The 25,191-nt window shown below is 41.7% G+C and overlaps 1 protein-coding gene across 2 annotated transcripts in view; it reads right to left on the bottom strand.

Annotated features, from left to right (window-relative positions):
* Positions 1-17,738: 17,738 nt before the first annotated feature.
* Positions 17,739-25,191, bottom strand: part of WNT7B (Wnt family member 7B) — a 95,388-nt gene continuing 87,935 nt past the window's right edge. For both annotated transcript variants that reach the window (XM_009937210.2, XM_009937203.2), the window contains exon 4: positions 17,739-18,218. In XM_009937210.2, coding sequence (XP_009935512.2) covers positions 17,739-18,218 — 480 coding nt within the window. The remainder of the gene's footprint in view (positions 18,219-25,191) is intronic.

Genomic DNA, 25,191 nt, shown 5'->3' with positions numbered 1-25,191 from the left:
TTTGTGGGGCTTGGTGTTAGAGTTGGTGCTTTAGTAGCTGTGGTTGTATCAACCTTGGCTGGTATTTCCTAATTGTTCATATCTAGAAGTGTTATCAACCATCACAGAGTGTTACCAGCATCATTTTAAGCTCTCTTCACCTTCTTCAGTCTGGGTTTCATTTGAAAAGCAGACATGCAGTCCCCAGTGAGAATTAAAGTAGAAGCATTAGCTTGCAAAATATATGCCAATGACCTAATGATTCTGACATTTCCACAATACAAGCTTTACAAGAAGGCATGCAGACAGCAAAGTCTGTTTTTCTATCTCATATTTTTTTAATGGCTAAATGTTTGGAGGAAACAAAATGGATTTATTCTGGTCAATCCAGGGTATAATATCAGGACTTATCCGGTTCCGGGCCCCAGGGCTTCAGACAACTAACAAAACACATCTTACTTCTGCTCTGCTAGTTCTCTGTTATGCTTTTCACATGCAGGAAGAAAGAGTAAAAGCATAACCCAATTGAATAAAGCAGCATGGCCTGCTATTCTTTGCTTATGAAGCATCACATGATAGACACCAAATTAAGAAGAGCCCCCCACCTGTGGCTAAGTATGTATGCAGCTGTCAAGCTGTTTTATATAATATAGAGGGAATTTTGCTATCCCCTTCACTGACAGAGTGCGGGAATATGTTAAAAATATTAATGTCTTACCAAAGAGCACTTCATTATTTTTGAATAATCCAGTGATTTTATGCCATTTAAATAAAATCAAAGATGCTGCTCCCCAATTTATTTTGAAAAGCTGCAGCCTTTCAAATCTTTTGCTCTGATATATGGAAAGAAAACTAATCTGAGGTTCTCCTTGTAGAGTTTAAGCTGCAATTTGTTTTTTGGCTATTCAGTCACTGTTTATGTAAGGATGTATTGGGATAGGGCTGTCTGCCATGATATGGTAAAAAAAATAACATCTTTTCTAATAAAAATAAGATGCTATTTAAACAAGAGGTTAAAGGAAATCTATCCTCTGCATTGACCTTTCAGGCTGTGGTAAGCATAGAACATATAGTGCCAATTTTATGACACAGTCGTGTCAAATAGATTATATGTGATATATTTTAGCTGCGATTTCAAAGAAGGTTTTGATTGTGAGAGAAGGGAAAACTCATTCAAACGTGTTCTTGTTACTTTCTGTGCAGTAACATCACAGACCAGCTGCTTAACACCGAAGACACGCCATATTCAATAACATTCCCTTAACCACGGCGTTTTCTGGTTCATTCACTTGAAGTGCTCCAAATTATTCCTGTCGTTGCCCTGAGAAGTTGCAAGCAAATCTGATGACAATGTCAAAGTCTTAGAGGTGTCTGGCATTTGTTTGGATACTGGGCTGGCGATTTTCTCTTTTGTGTTTTTTCTTCCTAACCCTCTTCTGCAGGCTTTTATCTAGGTGATGAGCTAGCTGCGGTGATTTTTTTGTGCCTATGTAGATTAGGGTCCTTGCAGCAAATGGGCTTAAATTTCAGAGGTCGCCTGTGTACGTTCAAAGCCTGTACATTTGGATTGCTTTCTTGTGATACACCGTGCAGTAAATAATCAATGAAGGAATCACTTCAGGTTCATTAGAAGGATCTGTACCACATTTCCTGTTGCTGGCTTCTGTGACAGAAATATTTCGAATACCTGGCTGTAGACCAAGGAAACGCAGGCTTCAAGTGGCTCGTCACTGTGTGCGAAAACCCAGTCCTTGCAAAGTATAAGAATCATTAGTTACTTTAGCCTGGAATGAGCATGGCTTCTTTTCTGCTAAAATTTCTTCACTGCAGTGGCTGGCTCTCCCTGTGCACACAGAGGAGAAGCATTGCTAGTGCCATCATTAGCGTACGGCGTCTTTCTTTTCTTCTTAACGTGGGCTTCTACATGCCGCAGAGGTGAAAGCTGCGGAAGCCTTCAGCCTTTGAAGAACCACTTCAGATGAAATGGTTCTGAAGTGCATTTAAGGGAGTTTACTTTAGGCACTTTATTTTTTTCTTTATTTTTATTCCTGTTGGAATTGGCTAATGTTATTCATTAAACTAACAATTTCTCCCCTGCCTGTTCTTAAGTGTGACTTGTGACCTTGCAATCTGTGTATTTTGTCATCACAATGTGTTACCATGGAACTGATTTTGATGTCATGAATAAGGGCATTGTGAGTTTCCACGTTCCCAAGCATATTTGAGACACAGGTTTGGAAACAAAAATGACTTCACCAGTTAAATATTGTTAGATCTTATAGTATATCAAAGGTAAGAACACTTGTGCCCTATATTCCTTTACATAGAAGAATCTAAGGTTAGGAATTTCAAAGCAGATATATACAAGAATGACACTACAAATAACATTTCACAAGATTAAATATTTTGTGAGAGCATTGAACTCTAACCCCCTTATGTTACTGTAGACAAAAATCTTTCATATTGTTCGTGGAGACTTCCCAGACTGTCTAATACGGAGCCTATAGAAGAGGAAGAAACGCTGTGTGCATAGCAGCGCCGGGATGCTGCTGGGACTTAACTCCTTCAAGACAAGAGCAGCCGAAGGGAACTTTCTGCCCGAGATAACTCACAGGCAGACAGAGGGCAATGTAACATTGCTGGGTTTGAAGCTGAGAGTAATGTTTGGGCATTTTTCAGAAGAGAGCCTTGCACAATGCACAAAGGAAAAATACGCTTTCCTTGGGCAGCAGTGAGCGCGTATTGCATGCCTTAAATTAAAAAGAGAGTTCCCTCGGTGATCTACCTGGTAGCATGAGGTTAAAAGAGTTCAGCTGAACCCCTTGTCAAGCTGTTCCCCGAGGAACATCACAGTTAAAGGATTGATAAGATTCTGTAATAATAAAAAAGTTTGAAAATCCTCCAGTGAAGTTCAAATCCCAAGTTGCACAAAAAGTGCTAGTATAACAGCGACCTCAGATACATTTCTGCTTATTTGCTCTGCTATATTTTTTTTCCAGTTGAGCCTTACCCATGCTTTGCATTTTACACTCTAGCTCAGTACCATTTTGCTCCTGGCATCAGGCAAATATGTCCTCATTAAGTAAAATTTATGCTAATACCATTCTGATTAGCCAGCAGTCATTGATATTCACTCTCATTAGCTGAATTGGTTCACTGGAAGACATCCCACTGAGGATTTTTTTTTTCTCTGTTTTAAGTGTAATATAAAATGTATGGATTTGCAGAGATGACAGATGATGATAATTATACCCTGTGTTTACTCAAGCAGGGTTTTTCATCCTAAAGGCTCCCAAAGTCCTTCGCAGCATTTACATCTGCAAGGAGAGAGAGGACGCTTTTTTATTTTCCCCCCTTCAGAGAAAGAGCCTCTGTCAGAAATACAGGAGCCATTCTGGTTTCACTGTTATTAGGGCGGATTGCACAAAGGAATCTTCCGTTCTGGATTCAGGAGCGCTTGTTAATGAGACAGAATGCAAGTCAGTTCGTAGGAAATCTAGCTGGGGAATAAACTCAGTTCTTGCAGCAATGGGACTTTCTATGCACAATCTTTTCGGAGTAACCTTGCAGCTCCGGCTTAACATCTCTGTGAGTTTTGCCTGCAGTAATATTGCAAATTAGCCTCAGTGTGAACCTTTCATCAAAATTACAAGGATTCTGTCAGCCTGCTCTTATACGTCTTGGTTGAGAGGGCTGATAATTTCAGCTGAGAATTTTATTGTTTCTTGTGTTAAAACATATATGATTAATTCAAGCCATGATTTAATACGGTCTGGTATGATGCTGTGGTGAATTATCATCCGTTTTCTATTAACTCTCTTAAAGTGCTCTGGTTATGCAGGGGTGACCAAGTAGAAAGCAGTTATTGCCAAGGTGCGATCATCTTGTCATGACTACTGTTAGGGCTAAGAATACGTTTCTTTGTATCAGAGCCTCCATTTCAAGGGCAAGATGGAAAGCAGGGGTCTTCATGCCTTACATTCTTCCTTAGATTAACAAAAATCTCCGTCGATGTCTATCTCTACATGCAGGCACATCTGTCCTCTAGAAACTCTGCCATACTTTCTTCTGAATAAGCTCTGTGCACCTTTAAATGTTAGTACTGCGTATACACTGTTCTCTTTAAATAGGAAAAACATTTCTATGGTCCATTCGCTCCTCGACCTTACTCGAAGGATTGTGAACAAGGACGTCCCTTCATGCTAATGTTTTACCTTTCCAATCTGTAATCAGTCCTGCTTCATTTAGGCTGCCAAGCAGCAGGCAGATGGCAGCAGCCATTGACCATCGGCAACGGCAAGATGGGAAACGCTGGCCTACAGTGAGCTTCGGCTGGGCTTCAGATTCCTCAGGGTTATTTTTTTTATCATCGCTGAATAGTTCACATCACTCTTCTGCAATAACTGAAGTGTTTTCACATGTGCTCTTCTGTTTCAAATGGTCTCACTCTTCTATTGATCTAATCTTTTCTTCAGTAATCAAAACTAATTTCACATCCAAAAGATGCTTTGGAGGGGAGATCTGTGACCACAAACGGCGATGTGAAACCACCCGGATGCAGATAAATTGCCATTCTCCCTCACGGCGCAAAGAAACTGCGTCCTAATGGTACAGCAATTACCTTGTTTCCATGGTGACGTGTGTGAGAGAGAGCTATAAACAATGTCGGATGTTTATAAACAGTTCCGTTTATACTGAATTATGCTATTTTTATGCTAATATCTGGGATGCACTTCTACTTCTTTCACAGCAATAGAGCAGCAAGCAGAAAGCTGAAAGTTTGGGGAGTGCTGCAGTGAAATGTGTGATTTTTTTCCCCCCCACAATTACATCCAAAGGAAAAATTACATGAGCTAAATCTATTTCCTTATTATAATGTATACACTTAATAACTAGGAAAAAAAATACTAGAAAGAAAAACTCACAGAGTTAACAGATTTTTTTGCTGCCATTCATCATTACTATACCAGGGTTTTGTCCCAAAAGGTAAAAAGCATTTGGGTTACAACTCAGCAAACTGTTTCTGTGCGTGCTCATTTTTAAGCCGCTAAACTGATAAAATATCTTAGTTCAATGTTTTAAAAGGACTTTTTCCCCCCTGTCATTGTGTAATAGCAAAATATTTTCTATGTTTTTGGTTTGGCACTGGATTTTCATGAATACTGCAAAACCAACAAAGAGCCATCAGCATTTGCTCAAAGAAGATAATAAATTCACTTCAACAGCAGCTTGTTTGATAGTCACAAGCTATTGTCAGGGAAAAAAACGGGGCTGTTTCTACTATTTAATATGGTTGCAAGAATACCTGCAATGAAGGCAATTTTTAAGAATAGGCAGGTGAATACCCACTAGCAGGCAGAAATGCCCAGACAAGGGCGCAGCTCTGCAATGAAAGAGCCCTATTGATAGCACCCCGTTAGAGGCACGAAGGGAATTCCTCCTCCTTCCTCCTCGGTGGCTGGGGAAGCACGGTTCACTTCTGCAGCCCCTTGGCCACCGGCCAGCGCTATGAAAACGCTGCGCCCTACCTCGGCGTGCTTTAATTTGCTGCCTACACGCTTCGCGAGCGGTGTTTGTGCTTGTTTAGCTTGGGATCTTTGATAGGCTTTAGCAGCCGGGCTTGGAGAGGGAGGCAAACACAAGCGGACAAATTGATGTTAACAGACGGTAAGTGTCGGCGCTGCCTAACACCTGTGGGCAGACACGTAGACAGCGCTGGCTACGCCGTTTAAACAGCCAGAGAGTGCCATTTACCCATTGTTTAGGAGTAAATGAAATACGTTGCGTTAAATTTGTTCCTTGGCAGTCGTCCCGGCCAAACTGCCATGCTGGTTGGCCGTGGACGCCCCTCTATTTACATTAAAATAGTTTGGAAGATTTTTGCCTTTATTCATGCGCTGAGTGTGCAAACACGATCTCCTCGGCGGCGCGAGCTGCGAGCGAGGAGATGAGGTGCGCTGGAAGCCGGGCTCACGCCTCTCCGGCTCCGCGGTCCGCGCCGCGGCCGTTTGCTGGCGGCAGGGCAGCCTCCCAAGGGCAGCAGTCCCAGTCTGGTCCCCTGAGCAGATGGGGTCACCTGTGCCTTTCATTTCTAGGCGCATGCCACTGCCGAAACAACACGAATGGAATATTTGCTTTATCAGCTGGGGGTGGTTATTTATTTGTTTGCCTCGTCCACACTTGGAGTGACTCTGGAACCTGTGCTGAGCGTGTGTGACCACACGGTCTCATGGCAGCGTGTTTATTTTGCACTGGTTTGTCACTGGTCTTGAAAAGGCACTTGCCACCAGCTTTTGGGAAAGCACCAAGAAAACAAATATAACCCAAGGCTTTCCACTTAATAGAGGCTAAATACTGTGGGATTCAGCAGGGAGCTGTTAGCCTTGGCAGGGCTGCAGTGTCGCTTGAGAAGAGCTCTGTGCTTGGACATCAACTGCACCTCTCTTCTCAAAGAATTTCTCAAACATTGGTCTTCTCCTGAGCGGGCTCCACAATAAGCAGAAATGACCACACCAATGCCAGGACACTGGTTTTCCAGCAGTTCACCAGTGGCTCCCAGAATCAAGCCTGGGAGACTTGCCTCCCGCCCTCTTCTCCCCCAGAAGGTGCAGAGGCAGTCACCACCCAACGGTGCAGAGAAGTCAAAACATTTTTCACAGCTGAAAATCACTCTAGCCGTGAATTGCCTATCGTATGGCTGTTGGTAGGAGTATTTTTGCATATCGCAAATGGCTGTGGTGGTGGTAAAAATGCCTGCTAAGTCTGTGCCTTGTTGGACCTGGTATGTGCTCCCTGGGTTCCCAAGCCTGATTTGGTCTCCCTGAAGTGACCTCTGCTACGCCTGAGCTCATGATCAAGTTCTACCAGGGTTTTCTGAATGGAGGAAAAGGGGACACTATCTAGTCATTGAGCAATATTTTACAAATGAGGTCTAAAGTCTGGCCAGTAAGCTCTTATTTAGTCACTTGTGTTTATTTTAAAATAACTATGAGAGAACATGACGGCCTGGCTTTGTTCTAATATTAGGCTTCTACTATTTAAATGTTGTTTTATGTGTTTGGGTTTTTTTCTTTATATTCCCACTACCTTTAAAAAAACACTTTTAAAACCTTTTGGCTTTATATATTTATCTAAGGTGACGGTATATCCCAGCTATGTTTGTTTCAGGTGTCTGAGCTAGGAAGAATGACATGTTATAATATATAGTATATAACTGAGAAGGTTTAGAAAGAAGCAAAAGAAGGAGCTGTCTTCTTTTGGAACTGAAATACGAAACTCCGCTACTGTCACATGGTTGGTCTTTTTACCAAATTAGGAGGGAAAAAAGGATTACGGGCTTATTTGAGCAGAAATGCTCAAAAAAGATAACAAACTCCTTAAGCTAGGAGTAAAATTATTTTCCCATCACACAGACACACAAAAAGAATCCTGAAAAGCGTTCTCTTTCCAAGGGAGCACAATAATTTATAGTTCTGTGATTTCTTGGATCTAAGATAGGGTCTGGTTTGGACCAGCCAACTTCTTTCATCCAGATAGCTGTGAAATCTTTTTGTTTCTTGTTTCATTCTGATTTTTGAGCATTTAGCTTAAATATATTAAAATATATAACTAAAATTAAACAAATATGAAGACATTGAGGAAGCCTACTCTAAAAAGTTTTCGCACTTACTAGTGTCCCATTTTTATGATCAGTTTGAGAGATTCATCCAAACCCAACCTTATTTTAGTCTTGGTTAACTTCTATGTTTTCACCAAAGAAAATTTTCTGCAAAATTCTATCACAGGTTTGGAGTTGTTTTTTCCAACAGAGGTAGGCGTGTGAACCTGTTATAGGACAGATATACCTGCTAGCCTTATAACTGTTGCAATTATACACTGAGTAGTATCTGTGCTAACATTACTGTTCTGCACAAACTCCATTTTCTTCAGTAGTTTAAATTTTTTAAGGTTCATGTGACTGTTTTTAAGAATTTTTTTCTTTCTGATGCTTCTGTTGAGTATGTGAGCTACATTATCACTTCGAGACTAATCCTGAAAATACCTTGTTGAGAGGTCTTTTTTTCAATAGCTGAATTACTGAAAGGTAGTAAAACATGGGAAGTATGCTAAACGCAAACCTTTTAAACAAAAAGAGTTTCAAAATTTTCAAAACTGAAATGGGATATTTAGGATGAGGTGTTCATATTTAGGATGAGGTCAGAGGGATTTAACCATTTTTGAAGCTGGACTTAGAAAACCCTCTCATTGAGGTCATGGCATCCTCCTGTCTGACCCTGCTGGACACAGAGCTGGAGCTGAATTTGGTGATAACCATCACCTTTGACAAGTTCTAGGACAGGAGCTTGAGCAGGGCCTGATTTAATTTATTGCTTCTTAAGTCGGTGCGGCTTACCTTGCAGTCATCCATGGTTGAAGGGTGAGATCAGTTCCCTCCTCTTTCAGCTGGAGATGATGGGAGCAGGCAAACACTTCACTGCTCTGAAGTGCCAGCAGAAAGGCTTTCAGGGCTGTGGCAAACACCCTCTACAAGTACTTTTTGGATCTGTCTCAGCTTGAGTAGAGACATTTGAACAGGCATCAGATTGTGAGAGAGTGTAGGTAACTAAAATGCTGAAGTGGAGGAAGAAGCTCAAGTGAACCCATCTAGGGAAAAGAGGCATCTCTTGAATGCAAAAGGTTTTAAACAGAAACCTAAGGGTGCTGGGTTTAAAGCAAAGCAAATGGAGGTCCTCAGAAAAGCATGCATTTGGCTGGTTTTTAAAAAATTTTATTTCTGTTTGTTCTCTTTGCTGGTGGGTAGTTAGGGATAGGGAGAAAATTTCAGGAATACCTGAAAAGAAAAATTGTCAGTGCTAGTACTTTTACTAAATGTGTTTTACATATACCTGAGTTGCTCATACAGAGTCAAAGACTACAAAAATGGTTCAAATACTAGTGGATAGCATCTGACTTACAAAATCTTCATTTCCACTTCAGGAAACCATCACAAAGGGGTCTATGACCTCTTATTATCTGCTTGTAAAACTATTTTGAATGAAAATGAGTACTGCCCCTCATTTTAAAAAGTGATATGATTTGAAAAATATGCACCGATTAAAAAGAAACATTTTCCATACGTATGTTATCATTTTAATATTAAGTTTGCAGATAGAGTCAAATCATACAGTAGCACTACCAGGGAATGTTTATGGCTCATTGCTTCCTACTTCAGGTCTTTGGGATGAAAACTGGCATTTAGACATACCTTTAAAATGCTGATATCTCTAGATGAGCTACTGGGAGCATTTCATGCTCTCAGGAGTTGCTGTTCTATGAACCTGAAGACTAGAGAAGCTGAGAATGAGGAGTAAAGTCCTTGGGAACAAGGAAATGTGATGTTCTGACCTGATGCCTGTGTGCTTTGCTATTACCTTTTTTCCATTTATAAAATGAGTTTGGTAATTTTATTGGATATCACAGGGATTATTTCTGTTTTGTGGAAACATTTCAGCACAAAATGAATGGACTGGTGCAAAGGGTTTGGAGATGAAGAGTGCTAGGGCTATAATTAGTCAAAATAAGTGTGGCTGAAAAAAATCCAGGATATTCAACTTCTGTAAAGAGACCTTCAACCAGAATAAAAGAATCTTGTTCAGAGGCTTATACCAAGGATAAAATGTATTATTAATGCTTAGGAGTGGCTCTGTTTGACGAAGAAAATGCCATTAGAACTAAGTATTTATGACTAAACACACTTGAATAGAAAACATGCAGGGAAAACTCTTGGTAGTTCATTTGTCAAAAGCTGGCTGAACTGCAGCCCTGTAATAGTTATGTACTGGATGTCACAGGCAGAGAAGCTGGTGACCACAAACTGACTTCCTCATTCCTGCTCCTTCCTCCAGGAGTGGTTTGGATTAGGTAGTCAGATGAAATTTCCAAAGCACAGATTTTCTTACCCTGCTGCTGTGACCCATCTTCAGGTATTTCTTACTTAGATTCCCGCTAAATGCCCCTTTTCTTTCCCCTTTTGTAGGTGAAATGAAAAGCTTGTCAGTGCGCTGACTTAGTTAAACCCTTCCCGAGTCCCCCTGCTTGCCTGCGTGCGCACACACAGAAATGCACAGAGAGGAAAGCAAGCTATGCTCTGAAAAAAAAAAGGACAACTGGGCATTGCTGAACCTAATCCAACAGCTCTCTGGTTCCTTGTCCCGAACAACAGATATTCTGCATCACCTAATATTCACAAACAAAAGACTTTTTCCCACGCCATTATATATTTACATTAGCCTACTGTTCAAGCTTGGCATGTTGGCTTCCTAAGACTATTTGATCCCAGATGCAGCTCTGTGCCAGAATTGCTGGAACAAAGTGCAGTGGGTGGACAAACCTGTCCTGCTGCATTACTTCTAGCCTTTTAAAAACAGAAAGCATTTATCTGACTCATTACTGTAAATGTACTAACAGAGCATACCAGTGATGATTTTTCTGACTGAAAGTGCCTGCATCTGCTCAAAAGGTTAACACGGGTGCAAAGTAAGTGCGTATCATGACACATTTGCTGATACCAGCCGGGGGCAAATATGAAGTAGCTTATCTTTTAAAGAGAGAGATAAGGAAGAAGGGTTGTGAGGTGCTTGCCAATAAACATATTCATCACAGCCGACGCTCCCGTGCGTTGCGGTAGGACTGAAAGCCAGAACATCAGAGCTGTAGCCCTAACTCTTGACTTTTGCTGGGGCCTTTGGTGAGCGATTTGGAGCTAAATTAGGCTGCCCTCTCTTCCTGAGTAGGTGAAGCAGAGGGAGGTTTCACACATCTCCATTTTCTCCAACTGAAAAATGAGAGCTTTTTTGCTTTTCTTTGAGACCTACAAACAGAAAGACCTACCAGCGAAAGAGAGGATTGTTATCAGGTGTTCAGCCTGAAGAAGAGAAGGCTGCGAGGGGACCTTATAAATGCTTACAAATATCTGCAGGGTGGGTGTCAGGAGGATGGGGCCAAGCTCTTTCCAGTGGTGCCCAGTGACAGGACAAGGGGCAACGGGCACAAACTGAGGCACAGGAAGTTCCGTCTGAACATGAGGAAGAACTTCTTCCCTCTGAGGGTGACGGAGCCCTGGCCCAGGCTGCCCAGGGAGGCTGTGGAGTCTCCTTCTCTGGAGATATTCAAGACCTGCCTGGACAAGGTCCTGTGCAGCCTGCTGTTGGTGACCCTGCTTCGGCAGGGGGCTTGGACTAGATGACCCACAGAGGTCCCTTCCAACCCCTACTATTCTGTGATTCTGTGATTCTGCTGAGGACACAGTACCTCTGGAAGGAAAGGTGGAAAATTTGTATCCCTGTATTTCAGTAAGAGGCCACAAATTCTACTCCCCTTGAAAAGGGAAAAATTGAGGAAGGATCTTAGAGAAATTTCTCTGAATATCTGCACTGTGTATTTTTCAAATGAGCACGCGCATACATTTTTTTAATCTGTTTACGTACATTTGTATGTGTGGATATGGAAATACATGTATGATGTGTGTGCATATTAGGCTTTTTCTGTGGGATATGTGATGAAATTTGAGAAGTGCCTTTTTTCCTCGCTCAGGATAATGTTTTTTAATTTAATGGGTAGGTTAATGATTTTTAAGCAGTTCTGTATATATTTCTTTGCCTTTAAAAGATAGACCACTTACCTCGGAAAGGTGTTGAGACGAGTAACTGTACTCTGTGATGGCTAGCATTACTGAGAATACGTGACTGTTAAATTTCACGGCCTTTTTAGCAATCCTGACCTGCAGGCTGAGCTCGGCCGCAGTGGCGGGGTGCGATCCGCGCAGGCAATCGGGGTGCAGCTGCTGCGAGAGCCTCTGGGCGCAGCCTGACGCGCTCAAGAGCAGCAGCCTGGATGCCCGAATGAAATCACCAGGAAAGCATCGCAATGCCTACCTGTTAGGGTCCTTCACAACCAGCACCATGCTGCTATTGAAGCTTCACCCCGTGGCTTACAGTTCTCTGCACAGCGCAAATCCTAAGAGGAAGTCAAAATGGTAAATAAGCCACTTTGTAAGAAACTGCTTCATCAAATCACTGGCTAATAGCCCAGCTTTTACAATTCTCTTTGAAATCATTTCTGTGGGGAATTAGTTCATGCATAAAATGAGGCATAGGAGATTGGTTGGAAGAGGCAAGAACAGGGTGGCAGTAAAAATGAAAAGCAAAGCCAATTTCACTGGCATAATAGAGTGTCTATTCCATATCATGTAAAATAATAAAATTTCCAGTTAAAAAAAAAAACTAAGAAAAATATAATTAGTGCCCAAGAGCAGCTGAGGCAAACGTTAGAGGGGAAATGGGAGTTCATTCACACAACACAATTTTTGGTGCTTAATTTCAGCGAATAAATTATCCGGCATGTCTCCCTGGGGTTTTTCTCCAGTTGAGAAGGAGGAGAGGGTCTGTCAGAGCTGAACTAACACCTCCCCTGGAGCAAGTTCACTCTCCCTATTGTGGAGGGAGTCCAGAGAGGCTGTCAGCTCACTTAGGCTGTCTTTTAGTCTTTTAAGTTGAGTGGTGTGAATAGTCATCAAAATGCCTTTGGGTTTCCCTTTACCCAAAGATTGAGGGAATGCTCCTTTTCATTCTCAGCCACAGGAATTAAACAATAAGATCAAAATCTTGTAATCTCCTTGGGAATTCCTTTTAGCTGTATGGGATCTGCAGTGCTGGTTTTCCCCTAAATTGATGGGCAAATGAAGGCAGAGGCTAATCATACATCTGGCTTTCGATGCAGACGTTTCCAGTGCCTGGTGTGGTGCCATTTGTTTGGGATCGCCTGTGAAGCAAGTAGCTTAATCAGTTTTAATATCTATGCATAAATTTCAATGTCCCTAAACTGATTCTTTATTGATCTTATAGTCTGTTTACAGGAAGAATAAGAGGACTGAGAACCAAAGTAAACTTTAGTATTCCCATTTTTGGGGGCCTTTCATAGTACCAAGTTATGGAAAGGACCATCCTATAAAGTAGAATCACACTGGGGTCTCCAAACAGGTAATATTTAGTGTCTTGCTTTCAGTAAAAATGGCATGACTAAAGATTTTGAATTTACAGCAGGATTGTTCTCTCTGCCTCAGCACTCTGTGGAACACATTAGAGCAAACAACCATGTATTATGTGAAAACCGCCAGCTTTATTCTTCACCAAAAAAAATCTTTTACAGCAGATTTGTCCGTACTGCAGGAGCGTGCGGGGAAAGAAACCCTAGATCTTCATTTAAAAAATGAGATGCAAATTTTAAATTTCCAACTGCGCCTTCCCTGTCAGAAAAGGGTCCCCTACATTTTCCTAATAGCAGCTAAAACACCGAGATGAAAATACTTGCCAGCCTTTGGGTGTGCTTGTTCTCCAGTGAAACAGTCTGCATTTGCAAAGATGCAAACAGGGACTTTGGATACGAGGGAAAAATGTGGGTGAAGTCCAGCCTGCAGTGCAGCTTGTTTTGCATGCAGGAGGTTTCTTACAATAGCAGCATCACAAACGGAAATTGCTTACAGCTTCCCCTGCCTTTCCAACTTTGGTGGGGTTTTTTTTCCCTTGGACGTAGTGGTAGTTGTGTGTATCCCACATCTCATGGCCATCACTTGGAGAGAAGAATGTTGGGTCTCTGCTGCACCACTTACTGTACCGCCTTCGCTGTGGGAACCGTCGTTGCGACAAAAGGTCTGAAGGACTGGAAAGGAAACCTGCAGTCATTCTGTCCAGTTATGACAATTGTTATGAATGCAAATTATCTCTAGCTTTATGGAAAGCGTTTGCTGTTGAACACCAATAGTGCCTTCCATAGCAAAATGCAGATCTAGTTGTTCGCATGGGAAAGCTAGAATAGAGAAGGTCTTGATTTTTTACGTACAGTAACACTTTTGGGTTTTAACCTTAAACTAAGAAAGGAATCCGTGGAAAAAAGTTTGAAATTTTAAGTGACCTACTTGTAGCATGCTTTAGATTTGTTAAAAGTTTTGCAAACCTTTTGATGAGTTTCATCTGCTTTCCAGATATCAGTGTAGAAACAAATGTGATATAACCATTTGCCGTAAAAACTGCCTGCAGCTCTATTAACAAGTTTCTCACGATGTAATTAGAAAGAGGGTGCAGTGTTTTCTTTGGCATCCATGGGTAAAATTTTGTACATACTTATAGTGCTATAAACCCAGGGCAACTCAATTCATTTTAATGAAGTTATTTTGGACTTAGTTCATGTGGAATTTGGCTATACCTTTATCTATAGCTGGATATCTTCCCCGAGGGGCAAATACAACAAAGGCTGTACATTTTCTTTAGATTTTCTATACGAAGACACTATTCTCAATATCAAGGAGGTTACTATTATTCTGACGGAGGCAAATGCTGTAAAATCTTTTAGGTCTAGATTTGGGTAGGTTTTCAGATGTGTCCGTGACTTACTTGAGTAAGGCAGAGCATGTGCAAGTGCTGAAGTCGGGGCCTTCAAGCCTCCCTTCTATGCTGCTTATTCCTCTCTGTTTGCTTATCTGTTACATGGGGTTCATGCTTACCAAGCATTTTGGAGTCTGACGCCACATTTCTATCACAAAACATTTACCGCCTTCTTATTTGAGCCAAGTGAAGTCTCTGGTAGTAGCAAGGTTGGTGCTTGTTTCTCTGTACCACTGGTGTAGATGACTTTGGACTTTGATACCAAACACAGGCACATTCATTACTGTTTCTCACAAAACACAAAAACTGCTTTGGACTTGGAATCTGCCTATCATTTCTCATCCAGAGAAGCAGGGACAGAAATGGCCTTTGCATACGGCCTTTTTGCATTCTTTCTTTCTTCTGAATGAATAACAAGCAAAAAGAAAGGAAACTACAAGGGGAAAAAATTAAGTTTTAATGGAAACACATTTCATCTTTTGTCTTCTGCTTGCCATAAAACATTAACATAGTAAACAAATTGATCTTTGCTCTTAAATTCTTTAATAACATACAGTATTTTGAGTTTTGTCATGGCTAAGGTATGGTTAAACCACATTGTGTTGCTGGTTGCGTTCAAACCTCTATTGTCTCAGTTCTTTGACATCAAACTACATTTTTTAAAATGAAAGTTGCATGTAACCCACTTCTGTTTATAGGCACCTTCATTAAAATGTTGCCCTTTTGGGGGGATGTTTCGATACAATAGTGGTAATGGTGTTTTTTCTGACCAAACCTGCTTTTTCTTGGGACATAGTTCAAAGCCCATGCATTTTTGTGCTCAGCCCCTGCTTTGTGCCATACAGTACCTTTCTGAATGCTGCACCCCCACATGAGCAAAGCTTTGATAGGATGCTCTGAAACGTTCTGTTCTAGACAGCTAATCCGATTGTAGGACTGTTACTGTGGTGTTACAATAGCTGACAGAGCTATTTGAAATCGGGGTATGTAATAAAAAAAGAGAAAGTGTGGTTTTGGTCCACTTTTCGGAGTGGTTGGTGTTATAATATATAACCTTTTTTTCTTTTTTATCGCAGTGTAGTTCACAATAATTTAAAATACTCTATAGACATTTAAACGATATACAATAATATAACTTAATTGGATTCCTCAATTGTACTTAACAAATACTATTCTAATATATTTACAGTATTTAGTACCATAAGACTGTGCATTCCTGTGCTTGGGAGCTTTATTTGCTTCCTGTCAAGAATGTAGTGAAAGTACAGTATATCACTATTATTCAACAATATCCATCAATCAAAGGGACTGTAAATTCTATGGAGTGACTCTAGCATTTTTAGGGGCACCTGTTATCTTCTGTGGAGTTCTGCTCGTTCGCACCAGGGCTGAGTTGGAATTTCTAGCCGCTATTTAGAAACCGACAGCAGCAGTGAAAAAAAATGAGCTCTTCCGTCTTGGGTTGCTCCACGGGAGACTCATCAAAGGGGTCTGATTTTCAGAGGGTAAGTGCTTGGGGTCAGAAAGGCAGGTGCTCATGAATGTTTGAACGAAGGTCCCCAGGTGATTAGTGGTTTTTGATAATACAAGTCCGTAAATTAGGGAAGTAATCCTGGCTCATTCACATAGACAACGTGGGAGCTGGCGGAGCGGTAGCTCCACCGACCCCTTGCCCCAAGAGCGCTGCGTGGTGTGGGAAGGGCTCCCATGTCAGGTGGGCAGTGCTCATGGCCGTGCAGCCCCTCAGTAGAAGTAATAAAATGAAACAAAAGCTAGAACTGCAGATATCCAGACGTTAGGAAATTTTTAATCCAAGTTTTCCGAAAATCGGGTAGGGACCCTTGCTGCAAGCAAACTGTTATGTGATGAAATGTGCTGTGTTACAAGTGGACGTATCTGGCTCTTGGGGTTAAAAACACTAGATTTTACAGCAGTAAAATATCTGAGGATTTTTTTTAAATCTCTTGTAGGGAAGAGGTGTGTGAATTAGAAGTGAGTGATAGTGTAAAAAGTCAGCTTCTTTCTTAACATTTATGTGTTTGCCAGGAATTATGTTACTGCCAACCTTAGAATAAAGACAACACAGACTAACCCAAATTTTAGCTTGCTTATGCTCGTGAAGCCACCACAGCTCACAGGTTGCAGCAACCTAGAGCTCAGCTACCGTCTTTTTATTAACTTCTCAGTTCATACTGAGTAAAAGTTATTTAAAACTATTGGTAATATGAACTTTCAACTGTTAGAGGCAAAATGCAATGCTTGGAAGATCCTGCCAGTGCATTTGACAGCAAAGCAAAAACCTTTGATATTTGTCGAAGCATGTCTTTGTATCCTAGAACTCCCTACAAGGAGCTGAGGGCAGGTGCTCCACACCTTAAGCCTGAGTCTAAAAAGAGTCATTCTTATTCAGGAGGCAAGCAGGAAAAGTCTTTATCAAGCATTTGTAACCACAGTTTTGCGTGATCTTTTTGCTCAGTTCTGGTAATTGCTTAAGGCCTACAGTAATTGAACTCTCTAATAGTGGAGTGACAACAGATCAGTAGCATTGAAGAACTTCGGGAGAACCAAATACAAAAATCACAAAGTCAGAGTTCCGAGAAGTTTACATTTAGTACAGAATTAAGACATAGCTACCCGTTAGTGCTTAGAATTTTTTGATACTATTAAAAACATAAATAATTATTTTTAATGTTCATTCAAAGAGTTCCAGTGTCACTGGCAGCTGATGTACTTCTGTGAACTTTATTTTTTCCAAACTGATAGTGGAGTATTTCCGCCATAGATTTTGTCTCCCTACCAGTTGTTTTTCTCTACCTGATTTCTTAGAAATTTAGGTTTTTGCAGCAAGACTGCTGTGTTCTAGTCAGTGAAGATTTCACTTCCTTAAAAAAAAAAAAAGTCTTTATTTGCACAGAGCTTGGTGGTTTTGTTGTTGTAAAATAGGAGAAAGTGTCTTTTCTTTTAAATTTCATGGGAGCTGCAATGCAATCAGCTTCTCTGATATGTATAACTTAAAACACTTACTAGGAGAACTCTGCAACACCCAGACTGTAGTTTAAAAAAAAAAAAAAAGGCGAGAAAGTTTCATGTGGTTGTCAACATCCCCTTAATCCTGTTGCCCTTGTTTCCAAAGCAGTTACAACAGCCAGCCAGCCAAAATGCACCATCCTTAGAAGTTTAAGTAGTGGGGAGGGTGTGGTTGTTGTGGCGTTGGTTGGTTTGGGGTTTGTTTTTTTTTTTCCCAAGGAAGATTAGATGTGCAAAATGATGCTGTCATCATTTGTTGTACTCCCACTTTCTTCAGTCGTGGTGATTTGTTCTGTTCGTTTGCACGTGATGCCGTTATTTGCAGGTGAACACCTCTGTCCGCTCGCTACAGGTGTTGCACTTCACAAAGCAGCACCAATGGAATTTGCAGTTGCATTGCCACACCTTCGTGTACTGGTGTGTGTTGTACCCTCTTCCACAGCACATCATGTCGCACCCGTCCGCGTTGGGAGAGGTACGGTTGCAGAGTCGTCCCTGGGTACCGACGCTCCCCGTGGAAGCGTCTTCCTCACAGTAGTTGGGTGACTTTTCGATATACACTAAATCCGTTTCCATGGGTTTTTGATAACTCTTAATCTGCTTGATCTTCAGGAAGGTTGGCTGCCTCAGTCTACTGGCTCGTACCACCTCCACCTGCACTGCAGCATTGTATTTCTCTTTCAAAATATATCCAATCTCTCTGAATTTAGGAAGAGTGGTCCAGCAGGTCTTAGTCGTACAGGAACCTGAAACTCCGTGACATTTGCACTCCAATTTCATCCTCTCTTCGAGAACCTATGTGTACAGACATTTGCATATTGTTACTGTAGGAAAACGGTAAGCTTGCCTAAATCTCAGTCTGTTTAGTTCATATGAATATTCTTTACTACTAGTTGAAATTTTTCAAAGGCATGCTTATAAACCTTCTCACCTCCCAGCCGAATGCTCATAACACCTTTTATTGTACATGGCACCTGCTCAGAAACACAGTGTTTTGTCATTTTATTAGAAAATATTTGCGTTCTCTTTCCAAATATTGGAGAGGATTTATTCACATTTCAGAAGACATGTCTTTAGAGACAAAGTAATTCATGGGAATTCAGTGACTTTAAAAAAAATCAAACAATTGTCATTCTGAAAACAGAATAAAAAGGGTTTTTTAAAAAGTTTTTTAAGATTCAGAGTATTTAACCTTATTTACTTTAAGTAATGTTCAAAGAATGTTTAAAAAATTTTCAGAAGCTTTAATATTACAGAACAATATATGCTGCATGGCTGGATAGGCATTCGTGTTCACTGCATAATTAAAAATTTTGCCTATACCCGCAGTGGTAATACCAGCATACCTGTTAATTACTGAACCCCCAGAGCATACCATCCCCTTCAGAAGCAGCACTCCTTGCAGTGTCTAGCCCAAATACCAAGCAAACGTTCAGCCGCAATTACGTTTTTTGCACCAAAGCAACAACTGGGCAATGTAGTTCTGGGCTCCCCAGTTCAAGAAAGATGAAGAGCTACTGGAGAGAGTCCAGCGGAGGGCTACGAGGATGAGGAGGGGACTGGAGCATCTCCCCTACGAGGAGAGGTTGAGGGAACTGGGCTTGTTCAGCCTGAAGAAGAGAAGGCTGCGAGGGGACCTTATAAATGCTTACAAATATCTGCAGGGTGGGTGTCAGGAGAATGGGGCCAAGCTCTTTTCAGTGGTGCCCAGTGACAGGACAAGGGGCAATGGGCACAAACTGAGGCACAGGAAGTTCCGTCTGAACATGAGGAAGAACTTCCGTCTGAACATGAGGAAGAACTTCTTCCCTCTGAGGGTGACGGAGCACTGGAACAGGCTGCCCAGGGAGGTTGTGGAGTCTCCTTCTCTGGAGATATTCAAGACCCGCCTGGACAAGGTCCTGTGCAGCCTGCTGTAGGTGACCCTGCTTTGGCAGGAGGGTTGGACTAGATGACCCACAGAGGTCCCTTCCAACCCCTACTATTCTGTGATTCTGTGATTCTGTTAGAGGAAATAAAATCCACCGCAGGGTCCTGCTCAGAGAGAAGTGGGATTATTTATTATTGCTGTTGCTAGAGGAGATTAATCTAGAGGAGATTAATCCATTGTCGGGTGGGTCCTAGAAGGGACCCAAACACCAGTGGGTGCTCGGGCTTATGTTCTGCTCGTGACCTCCAGCCTCCGCTGCAGGCGAGCCCCAACACGGCTGGGACATCCCTCCTTCCCTGGGCATGGGCATGTGCCTGGGGGGGACAACAAGCAGATGCGCTCCTGCTCCATGTGCGCAGTGGAGGTGAAATAGGCCCCACAGATGCGCCGCTCTGTTTTTCTGCCCTCATGCTACCACTTAAGCCCGACCACAATTACACCCGCAGCCATCATTAGCTTATGAAAATCAAGGCCTAAGAACAAAGCAAACTGATCTTCCCCCTTCGCAATGGGTTGCTAACAAAGAAATATGAGCTACCAAGCTTGTCTTAAAGCATTACTGATGCTGCAGACCATCTCCTGTAGTGGTTTCGTTGCAGATCCCAGAACATGACTGAAATGGGCAAAGGATGAAAGGGCCGAAATCTGAGTACAATGGCATAATGAAGTAGAAGGGAAGTAAAAAATGCTTACTGCTTAAGAAACCGTCCTTTAAATAAAAGCTGTGCAGATCTGGTTGTCCCTGCAAATAGAGGGCACCCTCCTGAGTTGTTTGAGTTTCAGTTAAATTGTATGTTTTGTCTTTTCCCAAATTTCTAGGGATTCAATATTAAAGAGGATATTTGGTTTTGATTCTCCCTTGCCAATGTACAGTAGCAAGTACAAGATAGCTGAGCATCCTATTCCAAAATACCTTAGACCTTATGAAACCACAAGCTTTTCCCAGGTCAAGGTCAAGTTAGCCTTCGAGAGGCAGAACAGATAATTTCCAGGAAGGTTTACTGGGTTAGGGAAGAAGCTCCTAGAGCTCAACTACTCTAAAAAAAAAAAGGAATCAAGGCTGTGATGAGCAACTTTTTGTGAACACTGGATAGGCCACGGGTCTCCAACAAGCTGTATCGCCTTCCTGTCTTCCCTATGAAGAAGCAAGAAACCAGAAAACTTGCCACCTACTGCTGCAGCAGCAGTGTTTCAGTGGCAATGAGCAGGGGAATGCCTTATGAAATACACCAGGGCCTTTCGGGATTCCTCAGGCTCTGCTTCATGCGTGTGCAGAAGGATGTGATTTTTCAAAGACTCACAAACAAGATTCCAATCCTGTTCCACCAACCTGGATTCAAATAATCTATTGGTATTTAAATGTACATGTAGATACGTATAAAAGTGTTTATCAGTTTTGCTTGATACTGCTGAAATATTTTTAATATAACAATTTAATATAATATTTTTTTTTAAACTAGCCTGTTTCTACAGCTCTCTCAAGAACGGATCAAGATGCAGTTTCATCCATGAGAACTTCAGCAAAATCCGTGACAAAATGGATGGAGGCAACCTTCTCTACAACTTCACCAAGGAGTGCTAATATCTAAGGACTTTCAGAAAAGCATTACCATAAGGAGTGGATCTGCCACACTTGATTTGTGCTCCTCTTCTCCCTAAGTGATAAAACCTTGGTAAAGACCAGGTTTATGGTTTAATACATGTTTTGTCAGGTTCTGCATGTGTTTGTGATGCCTGTTTTTTAGTTTGGAAAGGCCAGGTCAGTAACTTGCTCAGAAAGTGGGAGGAGGTGAAGCTTGTGAGGATCCTTATGCTTGTGTGGGCTCGAGACTCTGGACACTATTCCAAGAATCCTCCGTCTCTCTGGTGGGCGTGCTTCCCTAATACAATAGAAAGTGTCATTATTCCTGAAAAAACAAGATATCACCTGTTCTGGCATCCTAGGAGATATCTTTGTATATGTATATTTATGTATGGATGTGTGCATATATATGTCTGCCTGTGTGTGTTTGCCTTTGGCTGAGATGCTGCCATTTACATACAGCACTGCCCGACACCCTCTGTAGCACAATCTCCAGCAACTTTATCCTAAGTCTTCATTTCTTTTTTTGTTGTTCTCTCTCTGAAGGTCCAGTTTCATGAGTCATTTTTCTGTACAGAAATCTGATTTCACTGCTGTATTTTTTTCAAAGGTTCCCACTGTTTGTGATGGTGGAAGAGCTTGCAAATGCAAGCCACGCAGGCTCAAAAAAGCAGAAGTTTCAAAAAGTATTAATTCATGATCCTGAAGCCAACCTCGCAGGTTTTTTTATTTTTTTTAGAGGCTTCTCTCATGGATGTGGAATGCTTGGGGTTACAACATTGAGCACAGGCCCAATCATCAGGTAGTTAAATTCCTGAATGCTATAATTTGTGTGCCCACAGTCAGCTGTGGGTACAAAACTGTGCCCAAAACTTGGAGGTCAGGGAATGCAAGGCCCAAACTAAGCAGATTCTAAGTAAGATTATTTTTTTTTTTCTCCTTCCACCCAGATGCTGCAGAGTGTTCCTCTTTGCTAACAAGCCAGCATGCCCCGGCTCTCCCAGAGGCATGTCTGTCTGCATGGTATCTCGAGCAGCTTCCCACTTGCCAGTAAGGTGCCACTGGACGCGGCGAAGGTGGCGGGGTCTGACCCCTTTTGCTCAATGCTGTCAATGAAGAGCAATTTAATATTTTTCATCCTAAACGTCCCTCTAGCACAGTTTTCCTCGGCAAAATTCCCATCAAAGCTTTGACCCTGAGCCCTAAAGGTACTTATTTACTCAAACCTAATACACTATGCCAAGCTAGGTGCCTGATTAAAGATTGAAAATCATTAGCTCGTGCAACCCCCTCTCTCAGCAGTTCCATTTGTCATATGTCAGTGCCTCATATCTAATCTCGAATGGTTTACAGCAAGATCTACTTCCAAAGCAGATTCCCATCGTAGGTCTGTGCTGCCTCAGACTAATTGTAGGAACATTCCTTAGGTCCCTTTTCCACATACGGGCCCACTCCCACCCCAGTGTCATCTTGCCAAGTAAAATTTTCTAACTACTGCTGCTTTGTCAAATGAATTGTGAAACAGAATGCTAAAGCTTTCTTCTCCCACGTATTTTTCTACCTATATAAATCATAGGCTGAGAATGCAATTTGAGGGTTGTCCACTGCCAGTTAAGTAGAAAAAGTCTTGCAAAGGCTGATATAAAACAAAATAATATGCATGAAAAGAAATTCATTTTTTTCAAGTTCCGTATCTAGACCCAACTGCATAACATCAGATACAGTTTCTGTACATATTAAAAAACCTATCTGGATAAAATATGTAAAAACAATAGTAACATTTTGTGTGTGTTTATTTTGGCTTGCCTTTTCTGGTTTGTGTTTTCCTTAGTGGAAATGCACATTTTTGGACCAGATGTTGAATGTAACAAAATCCATATTACTTTTTGACTGCAGTATCAAAAAGAAATAGAAGACTTCAGGAGTTTTCACCCATCAAATATGCAAGCGATCAGTGTTTGTTTCGGGTACTACCAGTACCAAAAGAGATGGATCCTGGTCGTAAGATGTCACCACCCCTGTGACGCTCAAGCGTCTGCATCCACGAGAGCTGATGGCTTGCCGACGGCATGTGGGCACTGCCTAACCTTAATCTCAGTGCAGCTGCAGCCTGGGGTCCGCCACTGCTGACAAAATGCCAATCTCACGGACGCATCTGGGAAACAAGGTTGGGTTTGTCTGGGCTTGTTTTTTTGAATCGGATAGCCAGGGTGTAGCTAAAATCAGTAGCGTGTAATGCTACTCCTCTAATGCAAACGTCCTGAAAATATTCTTCATTAACAGCAGATCACAGAGCCCAAAATTGAGCAGTTCATGCCATGTCTCCTCGGGTTGTGCCATGTGAAGAGAAGGAGAGGCATATGGGTTCTTCAGCTGCGTATTTTCTTTCTGCTCCTCTGTGATGCTGCTCCATTGAGCATCAAAACAGTATTTATACTCTGTGGAATGGGAGATGAGGAACTGAATTACAGTGCTTACTCCCCCTCTTGTCACATCCCTGCTTTTCTTGCTGCGTGGTTCGATGGGAGCGAGGAGCCTGTGCTTCGCAATAGGACCGTATCCAGCCACAGTGTGAGATGGCTTTTCCCTGGCACTAGCCAGAGCTCAGCAGGGCTGGTGACCCTCTGAGGTGCTGAGAGGCATCAAGCCACGTCCTTCTGGTCTTCACCTGCATCCCTAGGCAAGGCACTGACTCCCGTAGTATCCCCACTGAACGCATTAAAAAAAAATGAAGGCGGCCCACCGCTCTTTTTACCAAAGTTCTTCTCTTGGATAGCAGGAAAATAAGCCTGGGGTTTTGGAACCTGTTGCCTGTCAGATGAAAGTCCCTACTACTGTGAGGATGGGGTATAGAGACTAACACATCTGTGCCTCTTCCTTACGTTCTAGAAGAAGAGAAAATACCTAACCCATCTGTGCCTCTTCCCTACCTTCTAGAAGAGAAAATAGCTGCAAAGTTTAAGCAATAAACTGCTGTAATTGGTTAAAACTTTCTGTCTTATTTTTACAGTGAAATGTTGCAACAAAACCAAAAGTCTTGAGAAGCACCCTTCAAATCATCCCTAACCAAGTGTGATTGCAGTATTTCACTCTCTTTTCTGCGGAATTTGCTGTAACGCTTGAAGGTAAGCTTTTAAATACCATCTTAAAGAGATGAAAATATTTCATTACTGTTTTTAGTCTGTCAAGCAATATAGAGATGTCAGGTTTGAGGGGGTGCAGTAATATTTTACTAGATGGATGATATCTGTCTTGCATGCATTGCATGGTATGCATGAGCATGCACATTTCTAGAATAAAATCATTTAGCAAGTCCTAAAATATTTGGCTATTCCCCCCCTCTACTTTTACAGCAAAATGTTCAAAAAGTAGGATAGTGCCAGATGTAGCTTCTGGCAGTTAATGTTAAGGGTGTGTTTCTGGAAGAAAGGAATAGGCCAGTAAATCCAGCCCAACTGGAAGCAGGAGAACTATCCTCATGAGGTTTTGAGCCAAAGCTTGCATATTCGGGACATATGGATAAGCATTAGTTATCCATCCAACCCACCCAAGCTGTTACACCAAACTTTTTGAAATGGGGTTTATATGTCTGCAAAGCAATTTATGTGGGAAAGCGGAAAGTATGCCATCAAGCACAACTAGCAAAAGTTTTTCTTTCAAGAGGGTTCTCGCAAGGGATGTGCAGTGAAATAGTTTGTCTCTTATAGAGAAAGAATCTTTCAGCAAATGATGGACTCAGGGCTGTAAAACCTGGAAAGTCACATTCTTTAAATCCCTGAAATGACTTAGGAAACAAAGTCACATTTTGAAGACTATTTTAGACTTATAGGAGCACAAAATCTGTTGGCTTTCAGTTTTGAAACTGGGATTCAGCCTCCGGTGCAACTTGGAGCATTTCATCCCGTGTCTTTTTCTAGAGATTGCTTCTAGTTTTTAGGTCCTGTTACATGGCAGTGAGGGCAGCTTGCAACATGTTAGGGCATGCTGTGCATCTTGCAGAAATGAGCTTATTAATTTAAATGTTTCGTGTGGGGTGAAGTGAGCTAACACTTTCTTACATATCTTATGCACAGACAACACATAAATATGTATAAATATCCATAATTATGTGCACACACACTCTACATACATATATATGTATGTACACATGTATATATATAATGAATGGTGACCAGAAAATCACCTCATTAGCTGTTCCACCGCCAAATCATGTCAGCAAAAAACCCTTCCCAGTACCACAGTCCTGTGGCGCCAGT

This window comes from Opisthocomus hoazin, chromosome 1, assembly GCF_030867145.1.
Source record: "Opisthocomus hoazin isolate bOpiHoa1 chromosome 1, bOpiHoa1.hap1, whole genome shotgun sequence".
Taxonomy (NCBI): domain Eukaryota; kingdom Metazoa; phylum Chordata; class Aves; order Opisthocomiformes; family Opisthocomidae; genus Opisthocomus; species Opisthocomus hoazin.
Note: the sequence above shows the minus strand (reverse complement) of the source record. Positions and strands in the feature narration are given on the sequence as shown.